The 24,239-nt window shown below is 43.4% G+C and overlaps 1 protein-coding gene across 1 annotated transcript in view; it reads left to right on the forward strand.

Moving 5' to 3' along the window:
* The window catches only part of scai (suppressor of cancer cell invasion), a 185,792-nt gene that overhangs the window by 51,285 nt on the left and 110,268 nt on the right, over positions 1–24,239 (forward strand). Inside the window, exon 2 of the mRNA XM_085965642.1 lies at positions 21,983–22,119. Within this exon, the coding sequence (XP_085821768.1) occupies positions 22,010–22,119 (110 nt within the window). The 5' untranslated portion in view covers positions 21,983–22,009. The remainder of the gene's footprint in view (positions 1–21,982; positions 22,120–24,239) is intronic.

Consider the following 24,239-nt stretch of genomic DNA (forward strand, 5'->3'; position numbering starts at 1 on the left):
AGAACCTAGCCAGAGCGTTTGTGATGGCCAGGTATCGATGGAGACATTGAAGAAATGACCAAGGGCTGTCTAGGATGCCAGAAGGTCCAAAACGCCCCACCACAAGCCCCTCTACATCCATGGGAGTGGCCCTCATCTCCATGGCAAAGGGTACACATCGACTTTGCTGGTCCATTTATGGACTCGATGTTCTTAATCGCGGTTGATGCACACTCCAAGTGGCCGGAGGTAATAAAGATGTCCTCCACCACCACGGAAAAAACCATCACCGTATTAAGGACCATATTTGCCAGGAATGGGCTGCCTGAACAGATCTGTTCTGATAATGGACTGCAATTTGTGTCTGAAGAATTCAGGAAGTTCTTAGAAAACAATGGGGTTAAGCACTACACGTCCGCCCCATACCATCCCGCCACCAATGGATTGGCTGAAAGGTTTGTCCAGACCTTCAAGAAGGCCATAAAGGCCATGGGTAATGAAGACATAAATCTACAACATAAGGTTGATAACTTCTTGTTTGCGTACAGGAATGCAACACATGTGATTACAAACCAAACCCCCGCCATGATCTCCCTCCAAAACAGGTTTACCGTTTTGGGTACTGTTGGGGGAGATGACTTATCAGGGGAAGGCACCAGCAGCCAGGTTCAGGGCACCATGACTGGCTCTGCTGCACAGAAGGGCGGGAAAAAGAGGGATAGGGCTATAGTGATAGGGGATTCAATTGTAAGGGGGATAGATAGGAGTTTCTGTGGCCGAGACCGAGACTCCAAGATGGTATGTTGCCTCCCTGGTGCAAGGGTCAAGGATGTCTCGGAGCGGGTGCAGAGCATTCTGAAGGGGGAGGGGGATCAGCCAGTTGTCGTGGTACATGTAGGTACCAACGATGTAGGTAAAAAGAGGGAGGAGGTCCTACAAGCTGAATTTAGGGAGTTAGGAGCTAAATTGAAAAGTAGGACCTCAAAGGTAGTAATCTCTGGATTGCTACCAGTGCCACGAGCTAATAAGTTTAGAGAGAGTAAGATAGATAAGCTAAATACGTGGCTTGAGCAGTGGTGCAAGGGAGAGGGATTTAAATTCTTGAGGCATTGGAACCAGTTCTTGGGGAGGAGTGACCTGTACCAAGGGGACGGTCTACACCTGAACTGTGAGGGAGCCGATGTCCTCGGGGTAATATTTTCTAGGGCGGTTCGGGAGGATTTAAACTAATTTGGCAGGGGGATGGGAACCTAGGTAGTGGAAAAGAGGGAAGTCATATGAAGTCAGAAATAGATGGTAGAAAGGTGAGAAGCAATAAGCAAAGGAGAGAAACACAAAGGGCCAAACTAATTCATAATGAGAGTGTGAAAAAAGCAAGCCTGAAGGCTTTGTATCTTAATGCTAGAAGCATTAGGAACAAGGTGGATGAATTAGTTGTGGAAATAGAGGTAAACAAGTATGATTTGATTGGGATTACAGAAACGTGGCTGCAGGGTGGGCAAGGCTGGGAACTTAACATCCAGGGATATACAATATTTAGGAAGGATCGGCAAAAAGGTAGGGGAGGTGGGGTAGCATTGCTGGTAAAGGAGGGGATTAATGCAATGGAAAGGAAGGATATTAACTCGGATGAAACGGAATCTGTATGGGTAGAAATGAGAAATAGCAAGGGGAGGAAAACGTTAGTGGGTGTGATATATAGGCCTCCAAATAGTAATATGGAGGTGAGGGAAGGCATAAAAAGGGAAATTAGAGAAGCGTGCGATAAGAGCACAGCTGTCATCATGGGTGACTTTAATTTACATATTGATTGGACTACCCAAATTAGTAAAAATTCTGAGGAGGAGGAATTCCTGGAATGTTTTCGGGACGGTTATCTGGACCAATATGTCGAGGAGCCGACTCGAGATCAGGCCATTTTAGACTGGGTATTGTGCAATGAGAAGGGACTTATCAACAATCTTCTTGTACGAGGCCCCTTGGGTCAGAGCGATCATAATATGATCGAGCTCTCAGTCGAGATGGAGAGTGAGGAAATTGAATCTGAGACTAAGGTCCAGAACTTAAATAAAGGGAATTACGAGGGTATGAGACGGGAATTGGGTAAGATTGATTGGGTGGTGTTTCTGGGGGGATTGACAGTGGATAGACAATGGCAAGCATTCAAAGATAGAATGGAAGAATTCCAGAACATGTTTATACCGGTTTGGCATAAAAATAAACCTAAAAAGGTGACTCAACCGTGGATAACGAGGGAAATTAGGGACAGCATAAAATAAAAAAAAAGGGCATATCAACTGGCAAAAAAAAGCACCAGACCGGAAGATTGGGGGCAGTACAGGATACAGCAAAAGAGGACAAAGGGATTAATCAGGAAGGGGAAAATAGAATACGAAAGTAAACTTGCAGCAAACATAAAGACAGACTGCAAAAGCTTTTATCGGTATATCAGGAGGAAAAGACTGGTAAAATCCCAAGTCGGTCCCTTGCAGTCCGATTCGGGAGAATATATAATGGAGAATAAGGAAATGGCAGACCAATTAAACTCATACTTTGGTTCTGTATTCACAAAGGAGGACACAAATAACCTCCCAGGAATATCGGCAAACATAGGGACTAATGAGAGGGAGGAGCTGACAGAAATTAGTATCTCTAGGGATATGGTGTTGGGTAAGTTGAGGGGACTGAAGGCCGACAAATCCCCGGGGCCTGATAAACTACATCCTAGGGTACTTAAGGAGGTGGCCCTGGAGATAGCAGATGCTCTAAGGATCATCTTCCGGAACTCCATTGACTCGGGAACAGTACCCGTGGATTGGAGGGTAGCTAATGTTACCCCAATATTTAAAAAGGGGGGTAGAGAGAAAGCAGGGAATTATAGACCAGTAAGCCTTACATCGGTTGTGGGCAAAATGCTAGAGTCCATTATTAAGGATAAAATAGCGGAGCACTTGACAAATGGGGAAAGGATCGGACAGAGTCAACATGGATTTACAAAGGGTAAATCGTGTTTGACTAATCTGATGGAATTTTTTGAGGAAGTAACTGGTAAAATAGATGGGGGAGAGCCAGTGGATGTGGTGTACCTTGACTTCCAGAAAGCCTTCGATAAGGTTCCACACAAAAGATTATCATGCAAAATTAAGGCTCATGGGATTGGGGGCAAAGTATTAACGTGGATAGAGAACTGGCTGGCGGATAGAAAACAGAGAGTTGGAATAAATGGCTCGTTTTCGGAGTGGCAGGCAGTGACCAGCGGGGTGCCGCAAGGATCTGTCCTGGGACCCCAGCTGTTCACAATATATATAAATGATCTGGATCAGGGAATTGGATGCAATATTTCCAAATTCGCTGACGACACTAAACTAGGAGGAGGGGTGGGCTCTGATGATGTCAGGAGGCTACAGTGCGATTTGGACAGGTTGGGGGAATGGGCGGATACGTGGCAGATGCACTATAATGTGGATAAATGCGAGGTTATCCACTTTGGGGGTAAAAACAGGAGGGTAGATTATTATCTAAATGGCAATAGATTGGGAGATGGGGAAGTGCAGAGGGACCTGGGTGTTCTTGTGCACCAGTCACTGAAGGAGAGCATGCAGGTGCAACAGGCGATTAAGAAGGCAAATGGTATGTTGGCCTTCATATCAAGGGGGTTCGAGTATAGGAATAGGGATACCTTACTACAGCTGTACAAGGTGCTGGTGAGACCGCATCTGGAGTATTGTGTACAGTTTTGGTCGCCCCATCTGCGGAAGGATGTTCTTGCCATGGAAAGAGTGCAGCGGCGATTCACCAGGTTGATACCTGGAATGGCGGGAATGACCTACGAGGAGAGATTGAATAGTTTGGGCTTGTACTCACTGGAGTTTAGAAGATTGAGAGGGGATCTCATCGAAACATATAAAATTATGGCAGGCCTGGACAGGCTGAATTCAGAGAGAATGTTTCCAATGGCAGGGGAGCACAGAACCAGGGGCCACAGTCTAAAAATAGCAGGCAAATCATTTAAAACAGAGATGAGGAAGAATTTCTTCACTCAAAGAGTGGTGAGCCTGTGGAATTCCCTGCCACAGAGGGCTGTGAAGGCTAATTCAATAAATATTTTCAAGAGAGAATTGGATATATTTCTGAAGGCTAAGGGGATTAAGGGTTACGGAGAAAAGGCGGGGACGGGGTACTGAACTGGTAAGATCAGCTAAGATCTCAGACGAAGATCAGCCATGATCTCATTGAATGGCGGAGCAGGCTCGAAGGGCCGAATGGCCTACTCCTGTTCCTATCTCTATGTTTCTATGTTTTTCAATAGAAGACTAAGATGCTGGCTGGATTTGATCAAGCCAAACATCAGAAGGGACGTAGAGAACCGGCAATTTCAAGGCATGAATGAAAGGCCAACTAGAACCTTCCAGATAGGTCAACAAGTTTTGGCCCGGGACTACCGTACCGAGAAATGGCAGCCTGGAACTATTTGCACACGACTAGGACCGCTGATGTATACCGTGGACATTGGAGAAAGCATAATAAGGCGCCATGCTGACCAGATCATAGTCATCCGAAAAGGGACAACCTACACCACAACTCTATACGCCTAATGATGAAGCAGAGATACCCATAGTATCTACCTCCGATCCGGTGATACTGGAACCAGATGAACCCGACACTGGCATTCAAGCCAAATTGACCTTGCCAAAAGAACCTACTACACCACCGAAAACTACTAAACCTCCGAGGCGTTATCCGGACCGAGTCAGGAAGCCTCCAGAGAGACTGACTTATAATTGATTAACTGCAGCAAATGTGTAGATTATTGTTCTTGTAAACATGTTAATTAATGATTACTTAAAATGTTATGTACTGGTTGTCTAAAAGGGGAGGAATTGTGGTGTATGTGCCTTTAAGAGCCCCTGTGTACTGTAATGCCGGTAGTGGCCACTTGGGCTATATAAGCCTGTATAGTGTCTTGTATCTGTTAGTTCACCTCCAGACTTTGTTCAGTAAACACCTGTAAACCAACTCCTGCATTCCGTGTCTCCATTAACACACGGATACAACAACAGCGATTGCCAACCTATTGTCAGTAGCAGAAACCGCTATTTAACAACGTCACTAGATGTGTCTGGAATGAGAGCGATGGAAATAATAAAGCAATAGATGAGCAGAGGCGTATAAATAATACAAGATTAATTGAGATTGTATATACAGTACTATATTAGAAATTATGTGCAGGGACTACGCCCATGAGTAAAATGGCAATTCTGGAAGGCCCCATAATATGGTGAAATACTGTGAAACCCTTTCTTGTGGTTTTAACTCTTGCAAACCAGCATTTGTGCTGTGTGGTTTCTGGCTTGGTGGCGAATTCTAATCGGCTACCCACACCTGCATCCTCCATGAGAATCATGCAATATATTTTGCACCTGCCATCTACTTTGACCCAAAGTAGGCAGTGAAAACTGACTGGTGAAGCTGCAAGTTCCCCTTGTCACAATATTAAAAAAATATATGAACTTGCAGTTCAGGGTTAGCGTGTGACTACAAATAAGCCACTACACTGCAGTTTGCATTGTGTATGTCAAACATAATGAAAAACATCTGTTGCAAACTTGCAGAGCTAATCTTTTCCCAGAAACCATTTTTCATTTATCTCTGCAGGAGACAGAATATTTAGCACTTCTACCATTTTACATGCCCAAAGTTTCCTTAACCTTTAAGCCTTGATTATAAAAGAAACCCAAGCATTTTAATTTCTAACTGAATTTAAAAAAAAATAATTTGCTTAAGAAAGATGCAAGATATAGCACTCATCACATCCACAGGACATCCTAAAGCATTTTACAAACAATGGTTGACTTTTCAAGTGCTACTTTTGCAGTACAGTTACTGTTGTTAAGCAGACAAACACAGCCAAGTCCAACAAATGGTGGATGAATGAATGACTAGGTAATCTGTTTTTTGTATTAGTTAAGGGAGAATGTTGGCAAGAACTCCTTGCTGCCAGATACTGCTATAGACTCTATTACCCACTGGAGCTTTAGTTTAACACCTCATTTGCAGGACCGTATCTCTGACCATGCAACACTGCCTCACCACTGCACTGAATTATCAGCCCAAATTATGTGCTCAAATCCATAGTAGGGTTTGAATCCACAATCTTCTGATTCAAGAGGCGAGTGAGCTGCCAATTTAGCCAAACTGACACTATATACACCGTGCAGCTCTTAACTCTGAATGATTAGCAGAGTAACTGACTATGATTTTACTACAAGTTATCAACAAAATGAAGTTTTTGTGAAAGAACATGAGGTTCTTGCTGCTCTGACCACCATTTTGCATGTGAGTGATTGGGGCGCCGATGCTCTTCTGTCAGCTGACACAATTGTCCCAGGCAGCGCTTGGTTCCAGTGGTCAACATAATTTAACTTGCGGGACGGGGAACCAGTTGGGCAGTTTGATCCCTAACCATGATTGGGTGTTAATTACACTTTAAAAACACCACTTTATAATTTTTTTTAAAAATGGACCATTCCCTTAAAACAAAGTCCATTTTATTCCAATTCTACATTTACTTTAAAATAACTAATTGAGCATTTTCTGTCCGACTAGCTACTTGAATAAATTGTGAGGAGAAACAAACGTGATACTGGTGTAAAGTATGATTGGATTTTAAAATCATCCTGGGAGAGTTTTGGGTGTCAGCCATGGCACGGCGGTAGGACTCTTGTGTCTGAGTCAGAAAGTGATAGGTCCAAGCCCCGCTCCTGAGACCTGAGCACCCAATCCAGGCTGACATTTCAGTGCAATACTGAGAGAATTCTGCACTGTTGGAGGCGCTGTCTTTTGGATAAGATATTAAACCAAGATCCCTTCTGCCCTCTCGGGTGGACTTGACCGATTCCGTGGCACTATGCGAAGAAGAGCAGGGAGGTGCTCCCAGTGTTCTGGCTAATATTTATCCCTCAAATAACATCATTAAAACAGATTATCAGGTCATGTGTCCCATTACTGTTTGTGGGACTTGGTGTGCCCAAAATTGGCTGCTGTGTTTCCCCCCCCCCTACCCCCCACATTACGATAGTGATTACACTTCAAAAGTATTTCACTGGCTGTAAAAGTCCTTTGGGACATCCTGAAGTTGTAATCGGCACCATCTAAATGCAAGTTTAAAAAAAAAAGTAGCATCTTTATTCAGTGGTGAGAATGTGGAACTCACTACCGCATGAGTGGTTGAGGCGAATAGCAATGATGCATTTAAGGGGAAACTGGATAAGTACATGAGGGAGAAAGGTATAGAAGGATATATTGAAAGAGTGGGATGAAGTAAGGTAGGAGGTGTGTGTGGAGCATAAATGCTGGCATAGACCTGTTGGGCTGAATGGCCTGTTTGTGCTGTAAATTCTATGTAATACTGTATGTTGAATCTAACTTTGCTTTCGAATGCTTGCTGATATCTGTATGGAAAGAGAAAAATGTATATCAACAACCAAGTAATCTTGCTTACCTTGATGAAACTGGAGGTGAAGCACCCTTTCTCTCCCCCCCCCCCCCCCCCCCCCCCCTCTTAACAAGAACATGTATTTGTATAGCACAGTCAACATAGAAAAATACCTTGCAGCGTTTTAGAGCTGTAATCAGAAATATGTGGATGCAGTCCCAAAGAAGGAGATATTGGGAGGCTTGGCCAAGGAAGTGGGTTTTAATGAGAGTCAAAGGAGATGGAGGGACTTGAGCAGGAAACTTCAGAGCATAAGGTCTAGACAGCTGAAGAAAGAGCCACCAATGGCAGGATGATGGGATTCGGGAGGCCAGAGTCAAAGGAACAGAATTGGGTGGGGGAATTGGGGTTGGATTGCTGGAGGAAGTTAGAGATAAGGCGGGGGGAGGCTATGAAGGGACGTAAACACCAGGAGACTTTACAATTGGAGATTTTGAACTGGGAGCCAATGTAGGCCAACAAGAACAGAGTGATGAGTGAGCGGGATGCAGATTAGATGGTGGAGGCTGGTCAGGAGAGTATTGGAATAGTGGTCAAGAGGTTATGAAGATTTGATGAGGGTTTCAGCACCCCAAGTTGGCCTTTGCTGCACATTTCTAGTGTTGATGTACCAGTCATTAATGTGCAGTAAAGCAAGCACACGAGCTATCAGTCATGGCATTTGTCGAATGTAACTGCAGGGAACAGAGCAATTGTACAGCAATTGCGTTGTGTGGCCCACAGAGCTACTTTTTATACGTGGAAAATTCTAGGTATGAAGAAATGGGAGAGCAACATGCAGTAAAAGGAGAGAATACAATGCAGGGCCATGTAGATGAGGAAGATAGGTAAATTTAGAAAATAACTAAATCTCACCTCAAATATTGTAGGAGGCTTTTGTTGGTACAGTTAAAATAATTCCAAAGGAGGAAAAGAAATCCGAGACCACATGTATAAATGCTATTCTGTAGTTTTCCTGTTAATTTTTCACTTAATTGTCTAGTTTCTGTATTATCCAATTAGTTTTGTTTTTATAGAGAATCTAAAGGCATTGATTTAGATTTTTATCTTGCAAAGAAATAAGCTCGCCAGTGTTTTCAGTAATTACATAAGGTTATTGCTTTGGACTGAGTCACATTGACATGTCAAGGTACAGTGATAAGTCTTGGGGCTACCTAGTTAAGGAGCTCTCGACTTTCAAAAGTTTCATTAACTCAATGATCAACCACTGTATCAAAAATAACACTATTAAGAACATTTGTGCAGTGATTTCAGTACAATGGTCAGAAGCTAATCAGAGCCTTGGGGCAAAATCTGCAGTTGATAAGTGTAAAAATATTTCCTTTTCTCCAATCTTAATGGCTCCATGTTGCCGTAAGCTATTCTCTGCTCAAGTGTTAACCTTGGCTCAGTTGGTAGCACTGACATTTGAGTCAGAAGGTTGTGGGTTCAAGTCCCACTCCAGGGACTTGAGCAGAAAAATCTAGGCTGACACTTCAGTGCAGTACTGAGGGAGTGCTGCACTGTCTGAGATGCCGTCTTTCAGCTGAGATGTTGAACCGAGGCCCCATCTGCCCTCTCGGGTGTATGTAAAAGATCCCATGGCACTATTTCAAAGAGCAGGGGAGTTCTCCCTGGTGTCGTGGCTAATATTTATCCCCTCAATCAACATCACTAGAACAGATTATCTGGTCGTCACTTGCTTTGTTTAGGTGAGGGTAAGGTTTGAATTTAGAGCCAATCAAATGCAAGATTCAGCTTGACTGTGAAAATGTTTGGCTTGGGGAGTACTAATTTGATATTGCGTACGGATATACTGACAGGAAAAACGAGTAACCGTGTGACATTTTGGACAGAAAAGAGCAAATGGCTCATTAATCTGGCCCAATCTAGACGTTCTGCTCCATCAACACCCCCTGCCCCCCTCTTCCCCCCCCTCTCCCGGGCCAAGTGATGAGAAAAATATCTTGGGCCAATTTAGGAAAAGACTGGGGAAACTCCTCCGCTACCTTCTATAACTCGACATGTCCTTGATTCCTCCGTTACCTTCTATAACTCGACATGTCCTTGATTCCTCCGTTACCTTCTATAACTCGACATGTCCTTGACTCCTCCGCTACCTTCTATAACTCGACATGTCCTTGACTCCTCCGCTACCTTCTATAACTCGACATGTCCTTGACTATTAGAAACTCATTCAGCTGCCTTTTTTTGAAGGACTACAGTGAATCGATACTTGCCACTCATTTTGGTAATCTATTCCACAGGTCGATGATTCTGTGAAAAAAACTATTTCCTGGCATATAACCTAACTTTGTTTTAATTTTATACTCGTACTCCTTAGTTTGTCTAATGATCCAGAGATAGATTTTAAAAACTGAAATCGTATTACCTGATTAAATCGTATTACCTGAAAGATCTACGCTTCCTGAATTGGGGGGTGAGGTTGGAAAAGCCATAATTTCTTGACCCTGTCCTGCTTTCTAAAAACCCTAAACTACGCATCATTCTTATGAACCTACTTCCCGGTCCTGATATCCTGGTCCTGATATCCCCGCCATAGGAAAAGACCAAAACTGCACTTTAAATGTGCCTGCACTAAGGACTTGTATAAGCCAAGTATTGTATTTCTAGTTCTTTTTAGTCTGTGCTTTCATTTTGGCCTTGTGATACTAGTTGTGGACCTGCTGAGTGATCCTATTTTCATAGGCACTCTCCATTCGGGTCATCAAATAACCGTTCACGTGATTTCGAACCAATTACTAGAGATTGATTGCTATGATTATTCAACAACTATTATTGTACCATGCCACTACCAGGATGGTGGAAGGCAAAATAGACTTGTGTTTTTTTTTGTCTAATAATTCCTATGTGGGGCTTTGTCTTGGGCTAGAACTAATCCATCAGTGAAGTACAGCAAAATTGGCAAGATTCCATACACCCAAAAAGCTTGTTTCCTCCAAGCTGTGAGCTGGTATCTAGTGTCCTTTCCACCGACATCACATTTGCTAACCAGGGGGTAAATTATATCTCTTGTATGAAGCTGAGTAAAACTTCTTTCACTAAACTAGGGGGCTATATAATCTCGAGATATTTTCCTCAACTGTGTTTACAGCATATTGCTGTGGACACCATGTATTCTTTTCCGGCAAATCAGGATTAGATATAATAAATGTTATAATCTAGCATTAATAGTGGATTCCCAGAAGACCCAAATTTATGTAGGAGGTAAATTCCATTCCTAGTTCTTCACCCTATATGTTCAAATATTTCATGGGGCGGGCTGCTGTTCAGCAAAATTTCAAATCCTGATCACATGACACACCAAAATTCAACTACCTGATTCATACATTGAGATTAAAAATGGAAATAATTGGTACTTGTGTGGTTTTTTAATTTTATTTGTAGGTTAAGATTAATAAACGTTGATGTAAAGCAATCAAAAGTGAGTGAAAGGTTGAACACCCTTCTGTTTTGTTTTTCTCGCTTGTTTCATGTACTCCCAAGGCATTGCCTCCTTGCTTGGGGTACTGTTCCATGTCACCAGTCTCCCTCTGGTATCTTTTGATTTTTGACATCGTGTCAGGTGGGCTAAGCAACCATCACAGCCAAGTCTGATCCTGTCTTTGTCCAACATGTAGACGGGTGATTTTTCTAGCCGTGATATCCAGAGTTCGAACTGGAAGCCTGGATGATGTGTTTCCCCCACCTCCCCGCCCCCGTTATTAACCTGGGGATGCTGAGATCAATCTTGCTGTTGCAGTTGAGATTAGTTAACTCCGTACAGGCTAGTGATCAAACCTGGAATCTTGCAGGTCTGAAATGTTCCAGCTATTGGAGAATCTTTAATTATGAAAATAATTACACTGTAATTTAAGGTTTTTTACCCAAAATTTGTTCTGTGTTCAAATAAGACAATTTTTTTTCCCCCAGTGGATTCCCTAGCTCAATAACCAAGGTGGCTTATTTTTAAACTCCTAATGGTGCACCAAAAGAAAATATACATCTTTTAAAACCTGAACATTTTGGAAGTTTACGAAGTATTTACAGCTCAAACAGGCCATTTGGCCCAACAAGTCCATGTTTGTGTTTATGCTCCCCATGAGCCTTCTCCAACCCCTCTTCATCTAACCTTATCAACATATCCTTCTATTCCATTTTCCCGCATGTGCTTATCTAGCTTCCCCTTGAACGCATCTATTCTATTCGTCTCAACTACTACTTGTGGTAGCAAGTTCTTCATTCTCACACTCCGTATCTGTGGCAGAGTATTTTATAATGAAAGATACCCCTGCAAGGAACCACATCTGTTCAACTACAGCGTACTTACTTTAGTCCTGTTTTCGTAGAATCTGAAACACTGTATATTTTTTAAACTCAGGCAACTGTTGCTCTGGGATAATGTGATTTTGAAAACATTTATCGGTTTGTTACGCTGTGGCAAGATCAGTGTGACCTTCTCCCTGCAGTCATGCACCACTGGCATCTGTTGAAAGGAGAAGAATGATTTATTATAAATTTCATATTGACCTTTTGTAGACTGAAATTCTTTAACAGCTTTTTCTACAGCATGGTTTTGTGCTCTATAATCGAATTTGTAATTTATATATTTGCTTATGTTAGAGAGCAATGTTCCCTACAAGCTGCGCTTTGTTCTGCGCGGCCTGTTTCTTAGTGCGTGTGGTCCCTTTAAATTTCTGCGCATGCGCGATATTTACAATAGAGAAGCCAGTGAGCGGCCTGCACGGGACCTTTCCCATTTCTGCACGGCCGCGCAGCTTAGATGGAACACTGACAGAGAGCAAAAGAAAGATTGGAGCGCTCTCGTGGGGTTAAGATAACCTGAAGTATCATGAACGAACTTTAAAAATTGTAATTTTTATCATAATGGATAAATTTGACACTTCAAGATTAAAATTAGTTTTTCAGGGCCATAATGTTTGTTTGTCTGTCAATAAGCTGTTAACACCCTAGTTACACCTTATCCAGCAAGGCTTAACGTGTAATGGGGTATTTAACAGCGTTATTGCTGTGGAAAAGCCCAAGTTCTTGGCAGTTTCACTGATTGCCAGCTATTGGGGGTTGGTTAGGAGCCACTGTGTAGCCAGTGTCTGAGCAGTGAATGAACGCAACTTCAGGATTGCCGCGTTTAGTTGCAGATGCGCATCAGTTTCAAAGGGGTAATAACGGCGAATGTTGTTTGTTCGCCATTCTTACCCACCACAAATTCCAGCCCATTGATTTTTATATTGTTCACAAGTTGTATGCTTATTTCTCAATGCTATCAGCATGTCTCTGATAAAATTATTAAAACACAATTACAATATTGGCACAATTTGGCAGCATGTTGCCATACTGGTACATTACGCTGGGTTGTGTGTTGCAGGTTTGATGTCTCCCACTTTTTAAAATTAATTCACAGAATGTGGGTGTTGCTGACATGCCAGCATTTTTTGCCCTTGAGAAGGTGCCACCACCTTGAACTCCTGCAGTACGTGTGGTGAAGGAGGTGGGGTAGCTCTGTTAATAAAGGATGAGATCAGTACAGTAGTGAGAAATGATCTTGGTTCGGAAGATGTAGAATCTGTTTGGGTGGAGATGAGAAATCTATAGGCCCCTTAACAGTAGCTACACTGTAGGACAGAGTATAAATCAAGCAATAATGGGGGCTTGTAAGAAACGTACTGCAATAATCGTGGGTGAATTTAATCATCTTATAGATTGGACAAATCAAATTGGCAAAGGTAGCCTTGAGGACGAGTTCATAGAGTGTATCCAGGGCAGTTTCTTAGAACTATACATTGTGGAACCAACTAGGGAACAGGCTATTTTAGATCTGGTAATGTGTAATGAGACAGGATTAATTAATGATCTCATAGTAAAGGATCCCCCAGAGAAGAGTGATCATAACATGATAGAATGTCATATTCAGTTTGAGGGTGAGAAACTTGGGTCTGAAACTAATGTCTTATCCTTGTAATTGCCTTTATTTAAGTTTATGAAGACAGAGTTGGGTAAAGTGGACTGGGAAAATAGATTAAAAGGTAAGACGGTAGATAAGCAGTGGCAGACTTTTCAGGAGATATTTCATAACGCTCAACAAAGATATATTCCAGTGAGAAAGAAAGACTCTACGAGAAGGATGAACCATCCGTGGCTAATTAAGCAAGTTAATTGAAAGAAAAGGCATACAATGTTACGAAGATTGGGAATTTTTTAGAAACTTACAAAGGATGACTAAAAAAAAATAGAGGGAGAAAATAGATTGAGAGTAAACTAGCAAGAAATATAAAAACAGTAAGAGCTTCTACAATATATAAAAATGAAGAGTAGCTAAAGTAAATGTTGGTCCCTTGGAGGATGAGACTGGGGAATTAATAAAGGGAAACAAGGAAATGGCAGTGACTTTGAACAAATATTTTGTATCTGTCTTCACGGTAGAAGACACTACAAGCATCTCAATAATAGTGGAAAATCAAGAGGCAAAAGGGAGGGAGGAACTTATCACTGGAGAAAAAGTACTAGGCAAACTAATGGGTCTAAGGGCTGACAAGTCCCCTTGGACCTGATGGCCTGCATCCTAGGGTCTTAAAAGAAGTGGCTGTGGAGATAGTGGATGCATTGGTTGTAATCTTCCAAAATTCCCTAGATTCTGGAAAGGTCCCAGCGGATTGGAAAACCGCAAATGTAACGCCCTTATTCAAGAAAGGAGGGAGACAGAAAGCGGGAAACTATAGGCCAGTTAGCCTAACATCTGTCATTGGGAAAATGCTGGAATCCATTATTAAGGAAGTAGTAGCAGGACATTTAGAAAATCATAATACAATCAAGCAGAGTCAACATGGTTTTATGAAAGGGAAATCGTGTTTGACAAATTTATTAGTTCTTTGAGGATGTAACGAGCAGGGTCATGGCTGATCGCCCAAATTCAGTACCCTGTTCCTGCCTTCTCTCCATATCCCTTGATCCCCCTAGCCTTAAGAAAGAGACCCAACTCCTTCTTGAATATATTTACTGAATTGGCCTCCACTGCCTTCTGTGGTAGAGAATTCCACAGGTTCACCACTCTCTGGGTGAAGAAATTTCTCCTCCATCTCTGTCCTAAATGGCTTACCCCTTATCCTTAGACTGTGACCCCTGGTTCTGGACTCCCTGACCATCAGGAACATCCTTCCAGCATCTAGTCTGTCCAGCCCTGTTAGAATTTTATAAGTTTCGATGAGATCCCCTCTTATTCTTCTAAACTCCAGCGAGTACAAGCCCAATCGACCCAATCTTTCCTCATATGTCATTCCTGCCATCCCAGGTATCAGCCTGGTGAATCTTCGCTGCACTCCCTCCATGGCAAGAACATCCTTCCTCAGATATGGTGACCAAAACTGCACACAATACTCCAGATGTGGTCTCACCAAGGCTCTGTACAACTGCAGCAAGACATCCTTGTTCCTGTACTCAAACCCTCTTGCTACGAAGGCCAACATACCATTTGCCTTCTTAACCGCCTGCTGCACCTGCATGCTTACTTTTAGCGACTGGTGCACAAGGACACCCAGGTCTCGTTGCACTTCCCCTTCTCCCAATCTATTGCTATTCAGATAATCTGCTTTCCTGTTTTTGACACCAAAGTGGATAACCATGCATTTATCCACGTTATATTGCATCTGCCATGCTTCTGCCCAATCACCCAACCTGTCCAAATCATACTGGATTTTCTCGGTATCCTCCTCACAGCGCACACGCCCACCCAGCTTTGTGTTGTCTGCAAACTTGGAGATATTACATCTAGTTCCCTCATCCAGATCATTAATATATATTGTGAATAGCTGGGGTCCAAGGACCGATCCCTGCGGTACCCCACTAGTCACTGCCTGCCACTCGGAAAAAGAGCCGTTTATTCCAACTCTTTGCTTTCTGTCTGCCAACCAGTTCTCTATCCAAGTCAATACCTTGCCCCCAATCCCATGTGCCTTAATTTTACACGCTAATCTCTTATGCGGGACCTTATCGAAAGCCTTTTGAAAATCCAAATACACCACATCCACTGGTTCTCCCTTATCTATTTTACCAGTTACATCCTCAAAAAATTCCAGTAAATTAGTCAAGCACGATTTACCCTTTGTAAATCCATGTTGACTTTGTCCGATCCGGTCACTGTTTTCCAAGTGTTCTGCTATTACATCCTTTATAATGGACTCTAGCATTTTCCCCACTACCGATGTCAGGCTTACTGGTCTGTAATTCCCCGTTTTCTCTCTACCATCCTTTTTGAATAGTGGGGTAACATTAGCTACCCGCCAATCCATGGATACTGTTCCAGAGTCTATCGAATTTTGGAAGATGACCAGCAATGCGTCTACTATTTCTTGGGCCACTTCCTTAAGTACCCTAGGATGTAGATTATCAGCCCTCAATCCCATCAATTTCCCTAACACCATTTCCCTACAAATACTGATTTCTATCAGTTCCTCCTTGTTATTAGACCCTATGCTCCCTAACTAGTTGGCTAACTAACAGAAAAAAGAGAGTCTGGATAAATGGGTCATTTTCAGGTTGGCAAACTGTAATTAGTGAGGTGCCACAGGGATTCGTGCTGGGGCCTCAACTATTTACAATCTATATTAATGACTTGGATGAAGGAAGCGAGTGTACTGTAGCCAAATTTGCTGACAACAAAGATAGGTGGGAAAGCAAGTTGTGAGGAGGACACGGAGTCTGCAAAGGGATATGGATAGGTTGCGAGTGGGCAAAAATTTGGCAGATGGAGTATAATGTGGGAAAATGTGAGGTTATTCACTTTGGTAGGAAGAATAGAAAAGCAAAATATTATTTAAATGGAGAGAGACTACAGAATGCTGCGGTACAGAGGGATCTGGGGGTCCGTGTACATGAATCACAAAAAGTTAGCATGCAGGTACAGCAAGTAATTAGGAAGACAAATGGAATGTTGGCCTTTATTGCAAGGGGTAGGGAAGTCTTGCTACAACTGTACAGGGCATTGGTGAGACCACACCTGGAGTAGTGCGTACAGTTTTGGGCTCCTTATTTAAGGAAGGATATACTTGCATTGGTGACAATTCAGAGAAGGTTCACCAGGTTGATTCCGGAGTTGAAGGAGTTGTCTTATGAGGAAAGGTTGAGCAGGTTGGGCCTATACTCACTCATTGGAGTTTAGAAGAATGAGAGGTGATCTTATTGAAACATCTAAGATTCTGAGGGGGTTTGACAGGGTAGATGCTGAGAGGATGTTTCCCCTCATGGGGGGAATCTAGAACTAGGGAGCATAGTTTCAGAATAAGGGGTTAAGACGGAGATGAAGAGGAATTTCTTCTCAGAGGGTCGTGAATCTTTGGAATTCTCTACCCCACAGAGCTGTGGAGGCTGAGTCATTGAATATATTCAAGGCTGAGATAGACAGATGTTTGAACTACAGGGAGTCGAGGATTATGGGGAACAGGCAAACAAGTGGAGTTGAGGCCAAGATCAGATCAGCCATGATCTTATTGAATGGCGGGGCAGGTTCGAGGGGCCGAATGGCCTACTCCTATTTCTTATGTTCTTGGTGCTTTTAGGGAGGGAGTTCCAAGATTTTGACCCAGCGAAGATGAAGGAATGATATATTTCCAAGTCAGGGTGGTATGTGACTTTGGGGGGTGCGGGGTGTGGTGATGGTGTTCCCATGCACCTGGTGCCCTTATCCTTCTAAGTGGTAGAGGTCGCGGGTTTGGAAGGTGCTGTCGAAGCAAACGTGGCGAGTTGTTGCAGTGTATCTTGTCGATCTTCTTAGCTAGTCCCTCAGAACCGAGGACGACTTGCTTCCGCACTAAAAATGAGTTCTCGGGTGACTGATGAGTCCAATGCGGGACCTACAGTCTCTGTTGGGGTTGTCCATGAGGGTCCTGACGTTCCAGGTCCCAAACTTCATTTTAAAGGGTGGAAGATGCCTGTGCGTGAATTCTTTTAACGTGGGGTGGTCGTTGCACACCAGCTACCACAAGGGCTTGACAGAGCAAGGTGTTGGTGCAATGGCAAGGGGAGCCAAGACGATTGGAGACCAGGCTCTGCTACATCGACCTAGCGCGCGCGCACACGCACACAAGCACACAAACACTTTTTAAGATCCCATTTCAGAATATAAAGCTAGAATTTTTTTTTGCTCAAGTTGGAACACAGGACTAAACAATTTGCCACACAATTGCACATTTTAGCTTTCCCTAAGAGCTGACTTTAAGGTTCAAGAACATCCTTCATTTCTAAGAAAATCAAACCGATAAAAATATTATCAACGAAGCTTGGCTTGGTTTCCATCTTGCACGCGTGTGTCACAAACAAACATTCGATCAGCTTCTCCTTCCTCGTACAAACGGGGAGCTGCAGGTTTATCGGCGCTCGCACAACCACTACAAAAACAGCGAACAAAAAAAATCACAAGCCCCCAACACTCGGGCAAAGGCAACCGTCGACAGGGTTGGGAATAACTCGGGCCCAGAAAAGACCTCCTCACGACAGGTGAGCTGCTTCGGAAGGTGGTTCAGTGGGGTCGCACTCTCCGTCTCGGCTCAGAGCCAGAAAGTTGCGGGTTTCGAGCCCCACTCCAAGAGACTTCAGCACAAAAAACCCAGGCTGACACTCGCAGGGCAGTACTGAGGGAGCGCCGCACTATCGGAGGGGCAGTACTGAGGGAGCGCCACACTGTCGGACGGGCGGTAGTGAGGGAGCGCCGCACTGTCGACGGGCTGTACTGAGGGAGTGCCGCACTGTCGGAGGGGCAGTACTGAGGGAGCCCCGCACTGTTGGACGGGCGGTAGTGAGGGAGCGCCGCACTGTCGACGGGCTGTACTGAGGGAGTGCCGCACTGTCGGAGGGGCAGTACTGAGGGAGCCCCGCACTGTTGGAGGGGCGGTACTGAGGGAGTCCCGCACTGTCGGAGGGGCGGTACTGAGGGAGCCCTGCACTGTCGGAGGGGCGGTATTGAGGGAGCCCCGCACTGTCGGAGGGGCGGTACAGAGGGAGCGCCGCACTGTCAGAGGGGCCGTCTTTCGGATGAGACGTTAAACCGAGGTCCCGTCTGCCCCCTCGGGTGGATGTAAAAGATCCCATAGCACTATTGGAAGAAGAGCGGGGGGGGGGGAGTTCTCCCCGGTGTCCTGGGTCCAATATTTATCCCTCAACCAACATCACTAAAAAAAAAAAAAACAATGATCTGGGTCATTATCACACTGCTGTTTGTGGGAGCTTGCTGTGCATAAATTGGCAGCTGCGTTTCCTACATTACAACAGTGACCACACTTCAAAAATTGTACACACTGCAGCCACGGTGCACCGGTGGTGGAGGGATTGGATGTTTAAGGTGCTGGATGGGGTGCCAATCAAGTGGGCTGCTTTGTCCTGAATGGTGTCGAGCTTCTTGAGTGTTGTTGGAGCTGCACTCATCCAGGCAAGTGGAGAGTATTCCATCACACTCCTGACTTGTGCCTTGTAGATGGGGAAAGGCTTTGGGGAGTTAGGGGGTGAGAGACTCGCTGCAGAATACCCACTCTTGTAGCCACAGTATATCTTGATTTGTGGCTGGTCCAGTTCAGTTGCCGAGCAATGGTGACCCCCAGGATGCTGATGGTGGGAGATTCGGCGATGGTAATGCCGTTGAACATCATGGGGCGGTGGTTAAACTTTCTCTTGTTGGAGATGGTCATTGCTTGGCACTTGTGTGGCGCGAATGCTACTTGCTACTCATGTCTGAATGTCGCCCAGGTCTTGCTGCATGCGAGCGCGGACTGCTTAATTATCTGAGGAGCTGCAAATGGAACTGAACACTGCAATCATCAGCGAACAATCCTCACTTCTGACCTTGTGATGGAGGGAAGGCTATTGATGAAATGGCTGAAGATGGTTGGGCCCAGGACACTGCCCTGGGAAATCCTGCAGCGATATCCTGGGGCTGAGATAATTGGTTTCCAACAATCACAACCATCTTCCTTTATGTTAGGTATGATTCTAGCCAGTGGAGAGTTCTCTTTCCACCCCCCCCCGATTCCCATTGACTTCAGTTTTACTGGGGCTCCTTGATGCCACACTCGGTCAAATGTTGCCTTGATGTCAATGGCAGTCACTCTCTGCTCACCTCTGGAATTCAGCTCTTTTGTCCATGTTTGGAAAAGCTGTAATGAGGCCTGGAGCTGAATGGTCCTGGTGGAACCCAAACTGAGCATCAGCGGGCAGGTTATTGGTTGAGTAAATGCCACTTGATAGGGCTGTTGACGATGCCTTCCATCACTTTGCTGGGACGTATGATTCTGTGATTATGACTATGTCAGGCTGTTGCTTGAATTATCTGTTAGCTCTCCCAATTTTGGCATACGTGACCCAGTGTTAGTGAGGATAACGTTGCTGGGTCAGCTGGGCTGGGTGTGTCATTGTCGTGTTCAAATCCGGTGCCGAGGTAGATCCATCTGGTTTTATTATTTTTTGTAGTGGTTTGTTACAACTGAGTGGCTTGCTAGGCCATTTCAGAGTGCACTTAGAGTCAACCACATTGCTGTGGGTGTGTAGTCACAGACCAGACCAGACAACGATGGCAGATTTCCTTCCCTAAAGGATATTGGTGAACCAGAAGGGTTTTTACGACAATCTGGTAGTTTCACGCTCACCATTACCAATACTAACTTTATTCCAGATTTATTAAATTCCCGAGCTGCTGTGGTGGGATTTGAGCTCTTGTCCAGACCTCTAGATTACTAGTCCAGTAACATAACCACTATGCTATCGTACCCCTAACTCTGAGTACCATACCTCAGCCACGTGGCCTTGGAGAGGTGATGAGCTGAGGCATCTCCAGACAGGGAGAGAGATCATCACACTCTCTCTTTTTAAATAGAATTACATAGAATGTACCGTACAGAAAAAGGCCATTCGGCCCAATTAGTCTGTGCTGGTGTTTGTACTCCACACGAGTCTCCTCCCATTCCATCTACCTCATCTCAGCCTTTCAGCTTCTCTTTCTATTCCCTTTTCTCTCAGGTACTTGTCTAGTTTCCTTTTGAAAGCATCTAAGCTATTTGCTTAAACTACTTTCTGTGGTAGCGAATTCCACATTCTAACCACTCCTGAGTCAAGAAATTTCTCTCTTCGATTTATTAGTAACTATCTTGCTCCCGATGGTCAGTTTAAGAGCAGTATTTGCCGATCTTAGGAGATATATGCTCTGGGAAGGTGAGACTGAAGGAAGGAGGAGAGGATGAAAAATAATGATGATGCTTGTGGCGCTCTGGGAGTTTGTCTACAAATACTAGGGGTTGTTCTGTACCAAGCCGAGCATCGTGTGTTTGGTTCAGTCTACTTGTTGGGGAAATGGCCTATCCAGCAAGTTCCTGTGGCCTTTTTGTTATCATGTGCAACATCTCTGGATCTTGAGCTTTCTGTTGTGATTGTACTGGAGGGAGTCTTTTTTTATGGGTGGTTTGTTCATTGGTAGGTGGGTTGTGTCTTTCATTGTGATGGTAGCATTTAACAGTGCTATTTCAAACAGCAGTTTCACTTTTCAAGTTGTCTGAAATATGTTCTGAGATTCTGTTGTTTCCATGCAAAGTCTTTTTTTTTCTTGAAAACTTCTGATGCGATTTGTTTTATTTACTCCTGTTCTGCCTGATAGTGGCTTCCCCATTTCTATTGAAGCCGTTTAATTCTTACTGGAGAATGGTCCCATGGGCACCAATACGTTGCCCAAGTGGCCATCGTTCACTTGTTAGCCTTGATGGTGGGTGTTGGCAGACCATTTGACGATGAAGGATATCATCAAAGTTGAACCAGGTTCATTCCTCACACAATGTCCATATGGCAGTTCCAGCAGAAGTTGCTGGATAGTGATCAGGTACAGGGACTGTAGGTTTTCTTTTCTTTCTCACCTCTCTAGTCTATGGGTACTGTAGCTAATTGTAGTACCCCGTTGCTGCCTCAGGAAAATTCTGCCGTCTCGGCACAGACCAAGAATCAAAACTGGGGTCCTGTTGGTCTCTGGCTTAGCTCCTCAGTTGATAAGCTCATTGAGCTGTTTAGCTGCATTACCCAATGTCTAGTAATACAATAGATGGCTGCAAGGGAGTTACACAATTGAGAGGTGGCAGGTCCTTATGCTTAAATAATAGTACTTGTATTTATTTAGCACAATATCATGTTGAGATTTTTCAAAGTGCTGCACACAATGAATTGCTCTTGAAGTACAATATTATTCAGGCAAAATTAGTGCCATATCATTAATTGTGCTACCAGCTTGAAACTGTGGCTGTCTCGTTCACTGTGTAATAAGTGTTCATTTGTGTCTCATGGATGGACAGTTTCTCTCAAGTTGGTTATGTCACTGACTGGGGAAAAAAAGTTAAGCTATTGGTCATTTGTTACCAATCACATGGATAGAATGGTTGAGTTACTTTTACCCTTCATGGGATTAGGTGAGGTGGCGGTTTATGTATTCTACATATCCATAATGTGTAAGACAACATTTGCCGTTCAGTGTACTAATGTAAAATTTATTATTAGTTTTCAGTATTGAATCTGGAAGGAGCCATGACAGCAGGGGGAGGAACTGATGATGATATTCCATTGGGAGAGAGGAAGACAGTTACTGATTTTTGCTACCTACTTGATAAATCCAAACAGCTCTTCAATGGTTTAAGGTCAGTGCTGTAAATCAGCTGGATTCTCTAATTTTCCAGAGAATTGCATACTCTTTTCCTTTGTATCTGTCACTTTTTTCCATAAATTGGGGATCATTTTGATTAATCATATTTCCCTTCCCCTTAATAATTTCCCTGGAGAAATTGTATTTCATAGGGCAATGTCTAGGGCAATAACACTAAGTGTGTGTGTACGTTGGATCTTTTTTTAACTAAAACAAATACTGCTTCAAAAAGTTCAAATGGGTTTTCACCCCAGTTATCGGCCTTTTAATAGAACACTTCTGTCATCTGGTGATTTGTTCTTGCCAAGTAACTCCTATAAGAAATCCATGTGCTGAAATGCTCTTGGAGAAGAAACTGCTGATTTGAAGACTGGAGTTGAGGTGAAATTAATGGCCTGTTTTTAAAATGTTTTAAAAGAAAAGATATTAATGATCTTGTGCTAGAAATAATACTGTGGTGATTCAGTGGAATGTATATGCTCAACTCTGCTAGAAATTGTAATACTATTCTGAAAGGTGGTTTGCAGCATGAGGCCTAATGATGTGGGGCTGGCATGTGAGCTGCAAAATGAATAGTTGAAGCACAAAAGCGTAAAACTGCAGCTGCTTCAAAGGTTGTAAATCAGAAGCGCAGCTACTGATGACCACAGTCGGTGCTGCATTAATTGCATTCACTGATTAATGTCTAAATATACAAAAAGCTTGATATAATCTGAAAAAAGAAAATGTAAATACAGATCACTTTTTTACACAAGGAAAAAAAAATTCGGCTCAAGTTGGCGAAGATTGCAATTCAATAAGCAATGGATGTCTTAATTCAGCATTATTACTTGCATCTTTTGGGTGTCCGAGTGGCAACCAATAAATTGCAATCCTCTGCAGTTATAAATAGCACATTTTTAAAAGAATAACCTTTTAAAATACTGCTTTTATTCTGTGGTGGTGCTTGAAATATTCCTGTTAAACATTATATTGGAAAACTATTGATTGCTGTTCAATGTCAGCAGCTAGCAAAAAATGATTGGAAGTGACTGAAATTGTAATTGTATCAGAGAATATACAGTTGGCAGAGTGGATGTCCATTTTATTCCATAAATTAAGATAATGATACATGAGAGAAATGTTTTATTACTTATAAAGATCTTTCTGTTCTCCAATATATTCAGCCTTGGCTCAGTGGTAGCGCTGAATGCAAGAACATAAACCATAAGCTATTTACAAGATGATGTTCTTGTGTGACTAGTTTTGTAGTGACTAGTTTATGTACTTCAGTGTCTAAATGGGGGGGAAATTATAATGCGGTTAGCACAGGTAGGTTTCTTTGGTGCCAAGTTAATGAGGTAGTCAACATGTTTCAGAGACTTGTGGAAATTGGAGTTGAGGTCGAAGATCAGTCATGACCCTATTGAATGGTAGAGCAGGCTTGAAGGGCTGCATGGCCTACTCCTGCTCCTAATTCACAGGGACCATTTAAGAACCTGTCATGTTGTTCAGTCGTCATGTTTTTCCAATGAGTCCGTTAAGACAAACTCGCCAGTTACTGCAGGTGCATGGGGAGGCAAATTTTCTGCCATTTCTAAGTTTAGCAAAAAGCATAAACAATAACAAATGGCAGAAAATATACCCCAAGAAATTGTCAGAATTTGGTACTGAATCCCTAGGTTTGTGTCCACGGCCGGTTTACTATCTTACATCCGACATTAATTTGAGCTCATCCAAAACTCTGCTGCCTGCCTGCATTCTAAACCGCAGCAAATTGTGCTCCCCCATCGCCCCTGTGCTCCCAGTCCACCAACGCCTCCATTTTAAAATTCTCATTCTCATGTTCAAATCCCTCTATGGCTTCACCTCTCTCCATCTCTGTAACCTCCTCCAGCCCTACAATCCTCTTAGAACTCTGCATCCCTCCAACTATGGAATTAAACTCCCCCACTCCCTTTGGCCCACTATTGGCAGCCGTGCCTTCAGCTATCTGGACTTTCATCTCTAAACTTCTGTCTCTCCTCCTTTGACCCTCCTTAAAACGTGCCTCTTTGACCAGGCTTTTAGTCACCACCTGTTCTAATATCTCCTCTCTCTCTCTGTCTGGTTTTGTCTTATTACACTCCTGTGAAG

The sequence above is a fragment of the Somniosus microcephalus genome, chromosome 23, assembly GCF_052327205.1.
Source record: "Somniosus microcephalus isolate GS21.2 chromosome 23, FLI_Smic_1.0, whole genome shotgun sequence".
Classification (NCBI taxonomy): domain Eukaryota; kingdom Metazoa; phylum Chordata; class Chondrichthyes; order Squaliformes; family Somniosidae; genus Somniosus; species Somniosus microcephalus.